General features: G+C 35.7%; 2 protein-coding genes across 2 annotated transcripts in view; both read right to left on the bottom strand.

Moving 5' to 3' along the window:
• Nucleotides 1-566: 566 nt before the first annotated feature.
• On the bottom strand, nt 567-6,452 carry slc22a13b (solute carrier family 22 member 13b). Its single transcript, XM_016473181.1, has 10 exons — nt 5,711-6,452; nt 4,667-4,770; nt 4,329-4,483; nt 3,965-4,133; nt 3,638-3,758; nt 2,926-3,020; nt 2,420-2,634; nt 1,149-1,257; nt 848-1,057; nt 567-736 (listed from the first exon to the last, which is right to left on the bottom strand). Exons 1-10 carry the CDS (start codon nt 6,083-6,085, stop codon nt 661-663), a joined length of 1,629 nt encoding a protein of 542 aa, XP_016328667.1. The 5' UTR covers nt 6,086-6,452; the 3' UTR covers nt 567-660.
• A 1,323-nt stretch (nt 6,453-7,775) lies between these two features.
• The window catches only part of oxsr1b (oxidative stress responsive kinase 1b), a 73,168-nt gene continuing 65,745 nt past the window's right edge, over nt 7,776-15,198 (bottom strand). The window contains exons 11-18 of the mRNA XM_016473183.1: nt 14,908-15,030; nt 12,246-12,281; nt 11,696-11,818; nt 11,506-11,561; nt 11,354-11,406; nt 10,053-10,121; nt 9,379-9,443; nt 7,776-9,303 (exon numbers count right to left, since the gene is read on the bottom strand). Of these exons, the coding sequence (XP_016328669.1) occupies nt 9,229-9,303; nt 9,379-9,443; nt 10,053-10,121; nt 11,354-11,406; nt 11,506-11,561; nt 11,696-11,818; nt 12,246-12,281; nt 14,908-15,030 (600 nt within the window). The 3' untranslated portion in view covers nt 7,776-9,228. The remainder of the gene's footprint in view (nt 9,304-9,378; nt 9,444-10,052; nt 10,122-11,353; nt 11,407-11,505; nt 11,562-11,695; nt 11,819-12,245; nt 12,282-14,907; nt 15,031-15,198) is intronic.

The raw sequence follows: 15,198 nt of genomic DNA on the forward strand, positions 1-15,198 counted from the left end.
TGGTCTGATGTAGGCAAATATGATTTTCTGGTCTTTTTGCGATTGTGCTTGAACACATTTAAATCAAATATAAGGATTTAACATACACATAACATGATTTCATAATCAAGCAGTTCATATATATAAATCAATATCATGCCAAATATTCTTAAATGTTTATGATGTTATGTTTGAAACCTTGATGAAAATGTGGTTTTACAGCTGTAGTACAAAATATTTTACATAACTGGTTGATGTTGATGATCTTAATTTTAAAAAATGTGCTGAAAATTGCATGGATGTCAGGGGGAAATAATCAAATATGAAGATGTGTACATAGATTTGAGATGCCGTTTGTTTCAATTACTAAATTTAATAAATAAATTCTGGCTTCATTAAAGGCTTTCTAGTTGATCCACGTTTTCTGTAGCATTTAAAAAGCACTGAAGAAAAACACTACTGCACATTTTCAATCATAAATAAAACACTGATTTTTACTATTTTTCAAACTGAAATAATAAAAAAGTACAAATTCATTTTAAATCAAATCTTTACAAACAAGACACTTCAAAATTGAAAATTAAACAGTCATACCTCTGTTTGCCTTATTTTCCTCATTCACGCAAAATCTATTAAAAATAGCATAAACTTCAACTACATTTTTAAATAGCAGTATAAATCTCATAATTTTGTGCTCCTGCGAGACATTTCCTGCTCCTGATTCAGTCCGCTTTCAATACTGGCTTTCTCTGATCCCCTGTAAATGGAAAATTAAGAAAAGCGAGATTTATTTCTGTAATAAATTTGGTGCATTAAAAGTTACAAGTTTCATGCATAGTGTCACTAATATAATGAGGTCTAAACGCACATGTTGTCATCCACGGGGACATCAGTGTGGTCCTGTAGGTCAGTGTTTAGTGTCTCTGGGAGCAGGAAAGTCAGCGGTCCTCCCACAAAAGGAAGAGAGCCGTATATGACCATTGGAATAGCAGGATGATACACGTCTAACAAGCCAATCAGAGGAGCCAGAATACCAGCTACACGCGCACACATGGAGTTCAGTCCCACTCCGTTTTGTCTATAATTGAGTTATAAGAACAAGAGCTTATTTAGAATCCATAACTGAAGATAGTGGGTGTTGATGCAGGTTCAGTACATATATACAGTACCTCACAACCGTTGGGTAGAGCTCAGCAGTGTACACATACACTATGGTGAAAGAGGCGGCGAGGGAGAACTTCCCAATCACTGCGATCACAGTCACAATCACAGGATACCCTTGAAAAAAAGCAGATGAACGTTTAAAGCTGTTTTTGTCATTTGAATGTTTTTCAAAGACAATTCCTAAAAATGTTCTGATTTGGTGAATTTGCTGCAAATTGTAAATTTGTTTACAAATTTTAAAACGCCTGATTATTGGCTACGGTAATTTGCGCTGCTCTTGGGAGATTGTGTTGGTCACTATGGAAATGATGGTTGCGTTTGTGTTCTTTAATTTGTGCAATGTCAGCTGATCAGAACTTTCCACTCCCATCGGTGTTCTCACGCCTGCCCTTTTTAGTAAATCTGGCCCAAAGTGTATGATTCATACAGACTGTCATACAGCAATAGCCAAAAATACATAGTACGGGTCAAAATGATAGATTTTTCTTTTATGCCAAAAATCATGAGGATATTAAGTAAAGATCATGTTCCATGAAGATATTTTGTAAATTTCCTACCGTAAATATATCAAAACTTAATTTTCTATTAGTAATATGCATTGCTAAGGACTTCATTTGGACAACTTTAAAGGCGATTTCCTCGATATTTAGATTTTTTTTGCACCCTCAGATTCCAGATTTTCAAATAGTTGTATCTCAGCCAAATATTGTCCTATCATAACAAACCATACATCAATGGAAAGCTTATTTATTCATATGATGTATAAATCTCTATTTTGAAAATTTTACACTTAAGACTGGTTTTGTGGTCCAGGGTCACATATGAAATTTGGTCACACAGTATGAAACAAGCACAATACTTAAAAAGTCTTATGAGATCAGCTTGGTTTTTCTATTCCATTGACATTTCACCATCTGAAAATGTTCAAATACTGTTTGTCTTCATTTGTCTTCTATTGTTTTTAACTGCATAATTTAAAACCTCACAAACGTATTTTGTGAAATGTTTTGGTTAAAAAGTTGCGTTATACCATACGGTCAGCACATGGTAAACATATTCTAGAGTTTTAGGTGTGGTTTAAGTGTGCAAATACTTTTTATGGCTGTTATATGTAAAATGCTAATTCTAAATAAATAATAATTAGACGTAGCAAAACAAATTGTAAACATTTTTCTCTATTGATTATTTTCACACATTTTGAAAGCAATTTTTTTGTGAATGGGACAAAAACCTTCCTTCTTCTGTAATTCTAAAATAAGACCCTGAAGGTCCTCACCTGCTGGTATAAGAGGAATAATCAGGCAGGCGGTTCCTCCAAGGAGCAGCACTGCACTCTGGCAAATCCTCCTTCCGAAGCGCTGAATGAGAGGAAAGCAGGACAGCCGGGCGGGAAACTCTGCAATGCCAAAGATGAGTTGAGTCAGGTAAATGTCCAGACCGAAGTTCCCCACGTTCAAGCTGACACCATAGTAAACCAGGCTCGTCACAAACCTACGATGACATAAATAAATATATGATAAGACTCTCAGCTGCTTTTTTAATCAGATTAGAAAAGTTTTCACAGCTTGATTTGGTTCCAAAAACAGTAATAATGCTTTATTGTTAACATTTTATGCTGTTGTATTTCACATATTATATTGTATTTAATATCAAAAACTGGGGGAGTTTAGAGAGGTTTACCCACATACAAGCTCCTGAATGGTAAACTTGGATAAAGCATCAAAGGTATGGCATCTTATCACATTTTGGATAATAGATATGGGAAATGCTAGGATAACTCACCACATATAGCACATGATGAGAGCTCTCTTTCTTAGGTAAGCCACTCGAAACAGGTCTAGCATGGTGCCTGTTTTAGCTGTGTTCTCCGCTTCAATCTGATAAGGCATCCTTTCATGTTAACTGATAATTTTTTTTAAATTACTTTTGATTCAACTATATGTTTTAGAATGAATTTGATCGTTTACAGTTTTTCACCCAAAAAGGAAAATTTGCACCAAAAAAAAATACAAATTATCACTCTCAAGCCATCCAAGATTTAGATAAGTTTAGTTCTTCCTTGGAACAGATTTGGAGCAAGTTAGCATTACATCACTTGCTCACCAATGGATCCTCTGCAGTGAATGGGTGCCATCAGAATGAGAGTCCAAACAGCTGATAAAGACATCACAATAATCCACAAGTAATCCACACCACTCCAGTCCATCAATGAATGTCTTGAAAATCAAAAAAGCTGCATTTTGTTTGTAAGACAAAATCCATCATTAAGAAGTTTTTAACTTCAAATTGTTGCTTTCAGCTAAAATATGAGATTCTGATGGCACCCATTCACTGCAGAGGATCCATTGGTGAGTAAGTGATGCAATGCAAAATGTCTCCAAATCTGGAGAGCCTGAGGCTAAGTAAGTTTTCAGCAAATTTTCATTTCTGGGTAAGCTATGCCTTTAATTCTTCTCTTAGACCAAATAAAGCTTGGCAAAGAGAAAAACGTCACCTTGTCGAGCAGATTTTCGGGCACCTTTCTTCCATTAATTCGGGCAGCGTTCAATATCTCTTTCTTGGCCCTGTCTTGCTTGCCCTGAGTCAGAAGCCATCGGGCAGATTCAGGGAGAATCCTGCCAAATACAAAGACAATTATTAGAAAAGAAAACACCTCATAAAAATTTCAAAAACAATAATAATAAAAATACAAATGAAATAAAAGCAATAAAATAAAATGACAAATGTATGTATGTATGTCATGTGACCATTAACCGACATCAGAAAACCATGAACATGCAAATCAAAGGTTTGGGAATCACTGGTACAGAATAACTCTCACCAGTAATAAATGCAGAAAAGCCCAACTGGTGCTGACAGAACCAGCTGTAAAATCCTCCAGTTTCGGATCCCAAAGGACACACCAGACAGCAACATCAGACCAATGGCATAAAAGCAGTGTGACAATATGGTAAAAAGGGCCCGTTTGGCTGAACCACACCACTCAGTACCTAAAACACGTTTGAGATACCATGAAATTCATCTGCTGAGATCCAAAACAGGTGCTATATACATTTTCATAGTGATTTTTTTTTGTTACAGGGAATTTGTTTAAAGCATAAATTCTCTTTCTACATGCAGTCTAAATATCTAAGCAAAATTTCAGACTTTTTAATGTACTGGCATTAGGAGGAGTCACGTGTTACCCAAAACAAATGTGTTGATAGAAATCCCTGATATTGTGGTGCCGACCACAAAGCGGAGAGCTATGTAGACAAAGATGTTGGGAGAAAATGCTACTGCCACCCCAAACAGAAACTGCAGGAACAAGGAAAGCAGCGTGACAAACCGCCGGCCATACCTGTGGCAAGAAAACATGTTAACCAGTACAGTTATTAAAACACTAACATAAAAAAATAGCCCTTCATGGGTTTTAAAAACAAACGAAATAATCTGAAAGTTTTGTTTTTGGAAAAACTCCAAAATAATCATAGTATGTAAAATATCATTCTTATGTTGATCAGGGATTGTACTCTACACATACTTGTCTGCCATTGGCCCAAACAATAGGGCTCCAATAAGAAGACCAGCCATGTAGACGGACTGAGATGCCTCATTATATACCTTATTTTCACACACCAGGTCAAACTATGATAAGATAGGAAAAGAAAACATGATAAAAGACAACAAATGATGTAAATTAAAATGATATGTAGGGAGATGTTACAGTCCATATTAACTTTAATAACTTACTATATTAATACACATTATACAAAGGGTAGCTTTTCAAAGTCAATTTCTGTAAAAACGTATACAGTAAAGTCCTAGACCTTGAACTTTTTAAAATTTCAATTTCAATCATTATTGTCAAGGGGAAAAAGCACACAGTGACAAACCACTATTATGATGATAAACGTTATGCATTAGGCCTATATAGCATTTGGTTTCATGTGAACAATGTGATGACCATAGATGAAAAAATAAAAATAAACTTATTTGCGTTACGAGAAGTCAAAATTCGGTTCACCAGTAAATTAGGTAGCCTATTTTAGCAGGTATGGCAAAAATAGTGTTTATGTCAAAAGCTCTTTCAAACGTGGTCTTAATCACAAAGATTACAAGTTCGCAAAATACACTCGCGAACAAAAATTGTCTTTGCCTGAGGAGGTAACCATGGCAACAGCTACTTGATCGCTAGCTATTATAAATAAAACAAGTAAACTTTTACAGGTGTGAACATAACACATATTTTAAGTCTTTGTAATGTAAGTTAGCTGATATTCAGCAAACTGCACAAGAGCTAGAGGCGCCAAAAGACTACTGAAATGGCTAGAAATTGTTACTTAGCTAATTTAAAAGTTGACTCCTTTGAAAGTCAAATATTGTTTTACTTTTAATAATATAAAATCAACACATTTTATATCACGTGTAGGGTATCATAAAAACCTTACATTGAAAGTGTAACAATTAGTATTTACATGATTTATATGAAAAGGCATAGCTTTATAAATTTAAGAAAAACAAAATTAAAACTCTTATAACCATATAGTGATAGGCTGCTTTATTTTAAAAAGCTGACCTAACTTACCTCAGTTATAAGAGTGCTGCTGCCTTCTGGTGCCTTATAAACCCATCCATCAGAACATGATGTCGTTGTGTTTATTCCATAAGCTTCAATAGCATCAAGCTCAAGATCAACAGGTGAGAACATCTTACAACTCTCATACTGTCCTTCGGTGTCCAGAGGGATGGTGAGGTTCAGCTGCTTCTCCTCTGTCAGGTTGGGAGCCCGCTGTAAAATCCAGCTGCTGTTGCAGTTGTGAGGGAAGCTGATGGCGGTGAAGACCTGACCGAACATGTGGAAAGCTGTGAAGATGTTGGGGAGACATACCGCCATCAGCAAGCGCTTCTGAAACGCCCCAAACTCGCCGACAGACGACAGGATCTGCGCGAAGTCTATCATGATGACCACTGGGCGACCATCAGCGGCGGCTCGCGCTTAAAACACCTGCGCCGCGGTTCACCTTTGCGGAGCGAAATTAATTTTTAAACGTGTCACAAGTTCAGCATATCTACAGCGCTCTTATCTGCTACGACAAAGATAAAGCACTGTTTTTTTTTCACAGCGATAAGGATAGCCAGAAGATTTTAAATTAATAGCAATAAAATATGATCCTATGCAAAAGAAGGTATTTGATAGTAGATTAACAGGCTGATTCTAGTGGTTGAAATGTACTGAGAGGAATTCTAGCAGTGTGTTGTATGTGTGTTTGCGTGAGGGACTTTGGATCATGAGGCTAATGCAGTTGGGGCCTTTTTGCCAGTTAAGGCGGTCTTAATATGGTGGTAATATGTAAATTGTTGTGATATGTTTGTGGGTTCGAGCACAATATTTAGACAACGCTGTATATGTGTCACAAAGTGGCCACACTATCAAGGGAAAAAGTAAGATGATTGTGACAAGAGGAAAGGCTAAATAAAGGCAAAACGTTTTTTTTTAAACAAATATGAATTTAAAGGGATAGTTCACACATTATTTACGCACCCTCATGTCGTTCCAAACCTTTATAAATTTCTTTCTTCTGCTGAACACAAAAGAAGACATTTTGAAGAATGCTTGCAACCAAACAGATGCTGGTAGCCTAACCATCGACTTCCATGGTATTTTCCGTAGGGTTACTCCAGTTAACCTGATGAAAATGTGCCTTTTAAAACCATTTTCTAAAAATGATTCCAAACCTGTATAAGTTTGGAAGAACAAAAACGAAGATATTTTGAAGAACCAAACAGTTGTTGGTCTCCATTGACTTCCATAGTAGGCGGTGGTGGGGGTTAACTATGGAAGTCAATGGGGACCATCAACTGATTGATTACCAGCATTCTTCAAAATATCTTCTTTTATGTTCAACATACGAAAGAAACTCATACAGGTTTGGAACGACATGAGGGTGAATAAATGATGACAAAATCTTCATTTTTGGCTGAACTATCCCTTTAAGTTGCTTTTCTATGCTGTAAATCAAAATGAACATGATTTTTATATAAAAGTCATATTCAATAATATTAAAATACAGTAATATATACTGTAACCAGTAAGGAGGCATATTAGGCACCTTTTAAATTAATTCTTTATTGATTTTAAAGCATTTAAAAACATGCCTTAAAATTCAACACAAGCTAAAGAAAATTAAGTGAAAATATAAAGAAAAATATACTGATATTGATACGGTTTTTGCTTTTAATTTTTATTTCTTACAGTAAACTGACTGAAGGCGTCGGTCCTTGTACAACACTGCTCCACGTTAAGGACTTATAAAATGCATTATTATTAAGACTGGATATTATTTAATTATATACTATATAATAATGTTGACCTTTGATCTACATAGAATAAATTCCTTATTCAAAGCAAAACTCGCATTTTCAATGCAAGCAATTTTTTTTTTCTTATTTTAGTGGACAGCTTTGTTGTGATTGCAAAGAGGTGAAAAGAAAATACTTGTGCATCAAATCTTTCTTTCACTTCTCTCCTATTAGCTTTTGAATCTTCCCAATAAAACTGGAAAATAAAGTTTGAAAAAGGTTTTAAATTATTTATTTTTATATATTATATATGTTATATAATTATATATATTATATATATAAAATAAAATGTCAAAAAGGGCAAAGGGGATTAACATAATAATAATAATAATAATAAAAATCAGGTGAAACACTGCTTTAAAATAATGAAGTTGCTTAAGATTATTCCAGGCTGTTTTTGCACAAAGGTAGTGATATGTTTAAATGAGATTTCTAGGGTGAAGTAAACAACCTCTCATAAATTCAATGAGAACTTCAGCAGGTCAGAACAGACCTGCTGAAAACACCAGGCAGATTTATGCTACATAAGACCCCACTGTGATTATAGGCACCCTCACAGACAAAAAGAAAAACCAACACTCACAATGTGTCTTTTGTAACTGACACCACCTCCCATCACCTTATTTATGAAGAACACAAAGGCCATGAGTGAAACATCCCATATAAAATCAAACCAATGGCAAATTACATTATTTACATGCTCAATTGAGTTGATCCACAACAGAAATACACATGAATACTTAAGTTCAATTCCAGAGCAGGAAAAAGCCAAACACCAAACTTTCATCAGGTACCTCGGGTACTTCTACCCTTTCACATACAGAGAGACTTATAAAAATGAAAAGTCACAGATAATGTCAAAAAAATTAAAACCAAAATTCACAAATGAATGCAAAATCTAAAAAAGGAGAGATGTGTGAGATGCAGAAATGTGTAGAAACATTAAGGCAATAACTTTTAGAGCAGCATGGGATAGTAACATTTGCGAATGTGCCAAGTTGAGACAGCAAAAAAGGTTGGGAAAGCAGTAAAACCAGCCTTCAGGAGTGTTCATTAGGGCTCAATGACACTGAATGAATAAATCATTTCATCTTATTCGGCTAATCTGCAGAAAGCAAACAACCGCAACCAGAAGTAGAAATTTCAAAACCAGATGCTGTAAATGTTCAACAAGCTGGTTTAAACTGAAGTAAATAATGCAAGCTGTGGGATAAAACATGCTTAGCTGCTTCTCTTCAAAAGCATAGAAAAAATATAGGTTAAAAAATAAAGCTATAACTATAGCTAAACCCATTTACTTCCTCTATAAACTCCATGTTTCTTTGGGTTTCGCTCCTCTTTTATGCACTCAGTAGTTATATTGGAGGCATTTTTGCATTGTTAATTTTTAGGTTGTCAGTTCAGATTGTGCAAAACTAGGACAAATGTAGAAAAAAGAAAAAGAAACATTAAAATAATATTAAGGTTATATCTGGTTATGATAATTGCATCCTTATACAAATAAATCCTAAACTATATTTTAATCGACTCCTACAAATTCTGATCATTCGCATGTTTGTGCAACTCTTCCGTTGGGCTGTTTGAAATCCTATGGGCTGGCGCTATGGTATCTTTCTCTTTGGCAACAGTGGTTTCTTTAGGGCAATTGAAAGAGGAAAAAATACATCAATGTGTCATTCGGTCGGTAGTGTTGGTTTGCTTTCACATTTGTAGGCAAGTCACGGTCCTGCACAGAGCCAAAGTTTAGCTAATGCTGAGCTGAGCAAATCCCAAGAGTTTGACATCGTCAGGAATCTCAGAGCCCTCAACGCCAGAGGCCTGAAAAACACCACGCATGACGTGTTACTGCAAAACACCAGTGAGGACTAGCACACAGTGGCTTTAACCACTCACCAGTTTAAATGTGACATTTTTATTGGAATGAGGCTCTTCGACTATCTTCTGCAAATTAGCAGCCACTGAAATGACACAAAACAGAGGCTTAGGAACATGATATATTAAAGTTAAGAATTATTTCATCTTGACATTGCAATTTATTATCTTTACATATTGCACATCAATTTAACTTTCAGTAGAAATCCTTATAGACTAACATTTCCTATTATATATAATTACTGTAATTCTGTACATATGGAGTCAAATCAGTAATATTGTGAAATATTACAATTTAAAATAACTATATATAAAAAAAGTAACTATTTTCTATTGTAATCTATCTTAAGATGCCATTTATTTTTGTGATGCAAAGCTATTTTTTCAGCAGCCATTACTCCAGTCTTCAGTGTCACATGATCCATCAGAAATCTAATATGCTGATTTGGTGTTTAAGAAACATTTGATCATTATCTATGTTGAAAATGGTTGTGCTGCTTAATATTTTGGTGTAAACTGTGATGCATTTATTTTAGGATCAGTATTATTCGATGAACAGAAATTTTAAAAAAAAAGCATTTATTTGAAATAGAATCTTTTGTAACATTATAAATGCCATAATTACCACTTTTGATCAATTTAATGCATTCTTGCTCAATAAAAATATTTCTTAAAAAAAAAAAAAAACATCTTACCTATAACAAAATCCCCCCCATCTCCCAAGCCAGCCGATACCAGCTCCTGAGAAACCCCATCTGCTGTGTCTACAGAAAAAGAAAATGTGATTCATTAACCCCACATAAAAAAAAAAAAAAGACTCACTTAGACCAACAAACTTTAAGTCTGGCAAATTACAACCTCCTGCATATTGTGAACTGACAAGCTTGCAGATCTTCCAGAACGAGGCTGACAACATAATAACTGATCAGCTGCACACAACATGCTAACATACTATAGTGAGTACAGAGAGCAGAATGAAGACGACGTGTTCAGGCAGAAGAGCATTCTCACGCACTACATCAGGCCATCAGAAATGGACATCTCCCCTGGAGCCAGCTAAATGCACATTACACAATGTTTTATTTTGGGAGTCTTGAAAATTCACAACACGGCACTGACAAAATGCAGATGCAGAGAACTGGTGCTCTTTGACATCTGATGGTAGAAAAAAAAATTTACTCTAGCTTTGCTTTAGCCTCTGCTGGAGGGCAGAGAGAGCTGAGATAAAGAGAAACTGATGATAAATTGATTTGTTAAAGGGGTCATATGATGCGATTTCAAGTTTTCCTTTCTCTTTGGAGTGTTACAAGCTGATTGTGCATAGATAAGATCCCTGAAGTTGCAAAGACTAAAGTCTCAAAACCAAAGAGATATTCTTTATCAAAGTTAAGACTCTGCCACGCCCCCCCTAAAATGGCTCGCTAATGTACAGTATTTGAAAAATAATGTGTTTTTTGAACATTAAAGCATGTCAACATATTCTGTTACACCAAATACACAAAATAATGATCTTTAAAAAAGCATCATATGACCCCTTTAAAGGAAAACACGGACAAAAGAACTGCCCAAGCGTGTAAATCAAACTGATTGAGATGTTCACCACCTTTGACAAATGTGACAACTCTCAACCACAATATTGAGTGGTTTTCTAAAGAGTCATGAACACTTTGGGAAAACATCTGCATTAAAGGGATACTCCACCCAAAAAAGCGACACTGATTCATCAAATGGATTACACCAGCGTTCGTTTTGCATGTTCTTTCAAGCGTCATCTTGGAGGGACCCATTCACTGCCAGAAAATAATTATTTCTCTAAAAATCTCAGTTTGTGTTCCACAGAAGAAAAAAGTACACCTGGGACTGCGTACTGGGACTGAGAGTGAGTAAATGATGACAGAATTGTAATTTTAGGGTAGAGTATCCCTTTAAGAGTGTATTGTGTGGACTTTTTATTGCTTGATTTATTGTTGACTATTAGCCACGTCTACGCTCTTACCTCTGCCAGGCATGAACTCAAATCGTATGTCATTCAGTTCCTTTTTCAAATTTCTATAGGACAGAAGGAGAAATGTAAGTCATCTACTGCTCCTGTCAACACTGGATCAACGTCAATTAATGAATCAAAACAAAAAAACAAATACATCTTACCTTAACCTTAATACTAAACTGATGGGGGATGGTGAGGCATCGCCAGGAACTGGGGCCTATGGATGGAAGCAGAGGATCAGACTCCCTGTACAGACTGAGGTGACATAATAACTTCATGCTTGATACAACAGCTTTGATTGGAATAGAGATGTCAAAACGTGTGAAGTATGATTTGTTGCTGGTGCTCTACCTGTGTAGGGTTCGCAGCCAGGGTCGGGGTTGTACTTGGGTCAGTGTGTTGAGGGTTGGCCGGGCCCTGGCCAGCAGCTTGAGGTAGTTCAGGCTGGAGGTGACTGCTGAAAGGCTGGAATATCTACAAATACATGCACAGACACACACAAATGTATATATATATATATATATATATATATATTAGACATATTATTACGGTACATTAGTAAATGTTCAAAGAATATAGTATACATACTATACATGCATTTGAATCGCATTTAGTTATTGTTTAGTAATAAAATGTTATTTTGTGCTTTTTAATTCAACTTTATTTAAAAATAATTGTAGTCTTAAGACTTAACAGTGTAATTACTTTTTACAATGGACACTGCATTGCAGGATACAGTATTCTACAGAGTGCCCTGTTTATTTTGCCAAATACAGTAGGTCTATGTATTTCATGCATAATGCATTCAAAATGCATTATATAATACATAGTACATACAGCAGGAATCATAAGAATAGTTCATTAGTATGATATTTGGAAAGGTTCCTCATGGTTTACAAACCTCTGTGTCCTGGAGTCCTTCTTTTACTCTTGGTGACTGTGTGAGAGATAAAAGGTCAAAGGTCAAACTCAAGTCTCTTGTAATAATATAGAATGGTGTGGGTTACTGTAATTCAGCTTTGGATTTGAACACACTGTAGTAAGGAATGAAGCAGGGAGTTAAGGTCCTTCATGAGTATTTTATTTTACACTTGCGCTATGATGTTAAGTATTTATAGTTTTAGTAAAATATCCTTCAAGAACTGAAGGACTACTGGCATTGTTTTAAAGAGATAGTTCACCCAAAAATGAAAATTACCTCATGATTTACTCAGCCTCAAGCCATCCTAGGTGTATATGACTTTCTTCTTTTAGACGAATACAATTGAAGTTATATTAAAAATGTCCTGGCTCTTCCAAGCTTTATTATGGCAGTGAATAGCTGTTGAGATTTTGTAGCCCAAAAAAGTTTTACATTTCCATATTTAAAACTTTATGAACCCTAATCTCCAGCTTCCGTTAACTGTCGTACGTGACAGGATTTGTAAAGAAAAATGTTGTGAATGTGCGTACGACAGTTAGCGGAAGCTAGAGATTATGGTTTATAAAGTTTTAAATATGGATATTTTTCTACATAAACACATTGATTCACTTCAGGAGGCCTTTATTAACCCCCCGGAGTCATGTGGAACACTTTTTATGATGGATTGATGCACTTTTTTGGGCTTCAAAATCTCAATCCCCATTCACTGCCATTATAAAGCTGGGAAGAGCCAGGACATTTCTTAATATAACTCTGAGTGTATTCGTCTGAAAGAAGAAAGTCATATACACCAAGAATGGCTTGATGTTATCATGGGGTAATTTTCATTTTTGGGTGAACTATCCCTTTAAGTAGGCCTGTCACAATAACAGCTTTTTGTTGTGCGATATATTGCCCCAGAAATAATTGCGATAAGCAATATTATTGTCATTTTAAAGACCATTTTATGCCACTGAATATATAATCATAATGTAACAGCATAATAATGCAAGAAGACCTGCACACTTCCAAATGACAACAAACTTTTAATTTTTAAGAATATTTAGATCATGGAAATTAAGTATCAAAATATTAGATACCTTAAAAAAAACCTGAATAAATAGTAAATAAAAATTTTCTAACAAAATGTGCAAAGTAACAAGTAGAAAAAAAAAATGCACAAAGAACTTGTATGGAGATTTTTCCATCTACAGATTTTTCCCTGAAAAACACAATCACTACTCAGCAGTAAGATGTCCGTATGCACAAAGGCACAGATCCCTAAACAAGACCATATCTGCAGATGAAACTTTGTTTGTAGAAGCATTTTTTAAATTTGAACTAGCACCTCATGACTACACCACGTTATGTACGAGAAGCTGCAAAAGACACAGGCACAAGTGGAATGTACAAAACATGGTGACATTAATTTAAGTAAATATAATGGGCGATATATTGCGCCACCAAAAATGATTGAGGTCATGTACATATATTGCGCGATAAGTCGATATATTGATTATTGCGACAGGCCTACCTTTAAGATATGCAACCAAATTACACAATATCTGCCTAGAACATATTCTATTCAATAGTATGAACTACATACATCCAATGGTGTTCCACAACCCTTAACCAAACAGACACAATTAAACACTGCCATCTAACCTGAGGTGTGTTCAGACTTACACTACTACTTCAAATGTTTAAGGTCAGTAAGATTTTTTTTAATCAGCAAGGATGGAAGAGATATAAAGTGATTTTTATACCGGAATACAAAGATCATAGTGACCAGAAGTGACCATAATGCGTGTTAGTGCCTAAACCAACAGAAGTCTCATTATGAGGCTGTTAAACAGAATCTGGATGGTTATCAGAGAGCATCGATTTGGTCAGTATGTCAAAGTTATAAATAAAAACACAATACAGATGGCATCCAGGAAGCACACATTCTGTCTCTCTGTTCTTCCTAGCAAGAATAGTTTAGTTACACTATTTTTGCTTTACCACAGTTTAGTCATTCAGATTAGAAGTATGTGGTCAAGTTTAAAAAGCCAGGTAAGTAGGTAATTCTGTAGCATGTATAAGCTATGGGTTCATAATAAGCAGAGGATATTGAGCAAAGGTTATCATATTAAGCGATCTAAATGATTTTATACTGTACATGATTATTTCTTGCATAGACCTGCAGAGAAACAGATTATCACAGACAGGAGAAGGTTCAACGTTCATCCTTAACCAACCTGAACTCTATTATCTTTATTGTATTAGTCATTGAAGCTGGATAACAATATACACTCTAAACAAATTTTCTTTCTGATTATCTAGCACTTCCAGTTCCTGCATGCCCAAATGCTGTGTATGACTGAGTGTGCTTCCTTGTTAAGGTGAGCCATCTGTATCAGCGGGAAAACTGAACAACCCTGGGTGGGGGCAGCTCAAGAGGATGAGAGAAACGGACTTGTCGCCTTGTCGACTTGGACTGCTGCTCCTTTAGCGGCAAACACAAAACACAGAGCCCAGGGATGAGAGGTGCCATTACAGCCAACAGCATTACTAACACCACACACAAACAAAGAGCGCAAACAACCGCTGCTGGAACTCTCAAAATTACGTGTTCAGTAGGATCTGAAATTATGCATGTGTGTGTGTGTGTGTGTGTTACCCGCAAGGCAGCAACAGCAGCTTTGCCCTCCTCGCTCTCCTCATCCAGTTCATCATCGCTCCATTCCCATTCTCCATCTTCTGTTTTATGGAGTCTCCCACTGGAGCCAGGAACTCGCCGAACCTACACACAAATATATACACATACAGTACATTATACAAATATGTTTGTATACATACACACACACACACACACAAATATATGCACATAAAGTACATTCAAATATATATATATACAGTGGGTACGGAAAGTATTCAGACCCCCTTAAATTTTTCACTCTTTGTTATATTG

This window comes from Sinocyclocheilus anshuiensis, unplaced genomic scaffold (genome assembly GCF_001515605.1).
Source record: "Sinocyclocheilus anshuiensis isolate Anshui unplaced genomic scaffold, SAMN03320099.WGS_v1.1 scaffold1507, whole genome shotgun sequence".
NCBI lineage: Eukaryota > Metazoa > Chordata > Actinopteri > Cypriniformes > Cyprinidae > Sinocyclocheilus > Sinocyclocheilus anshuiensis.

What these genes read in the sequence shown, in the direction of transcription:
- slc22a13b (XM_016473181.1), bottom strand. Translation starts at nt 6,085, where the DNA reads ATGATAGACTTCGCGCAGATCCTGTCGTCTGTCGGCGAGTTTGGGGCG. An exon ending in GCAGCACTCTTATAACTGAG is followed by an intron (nt 4,771 to 5,710) that starts GTAAGTTAGGTC and finishes ATCTTATCATAG; the next exon opens with TTTGACCTGGTGTGTGAAAA. An exon ending in TATTCCTCTTATACCAGCAG is followed by an intron (nt 1,258 to 2,419) that starts GTGAGGACCTTC and finishes CTTTTTTTCAAG; the next exon opens with GGTATCCTGTGATTGTGACT.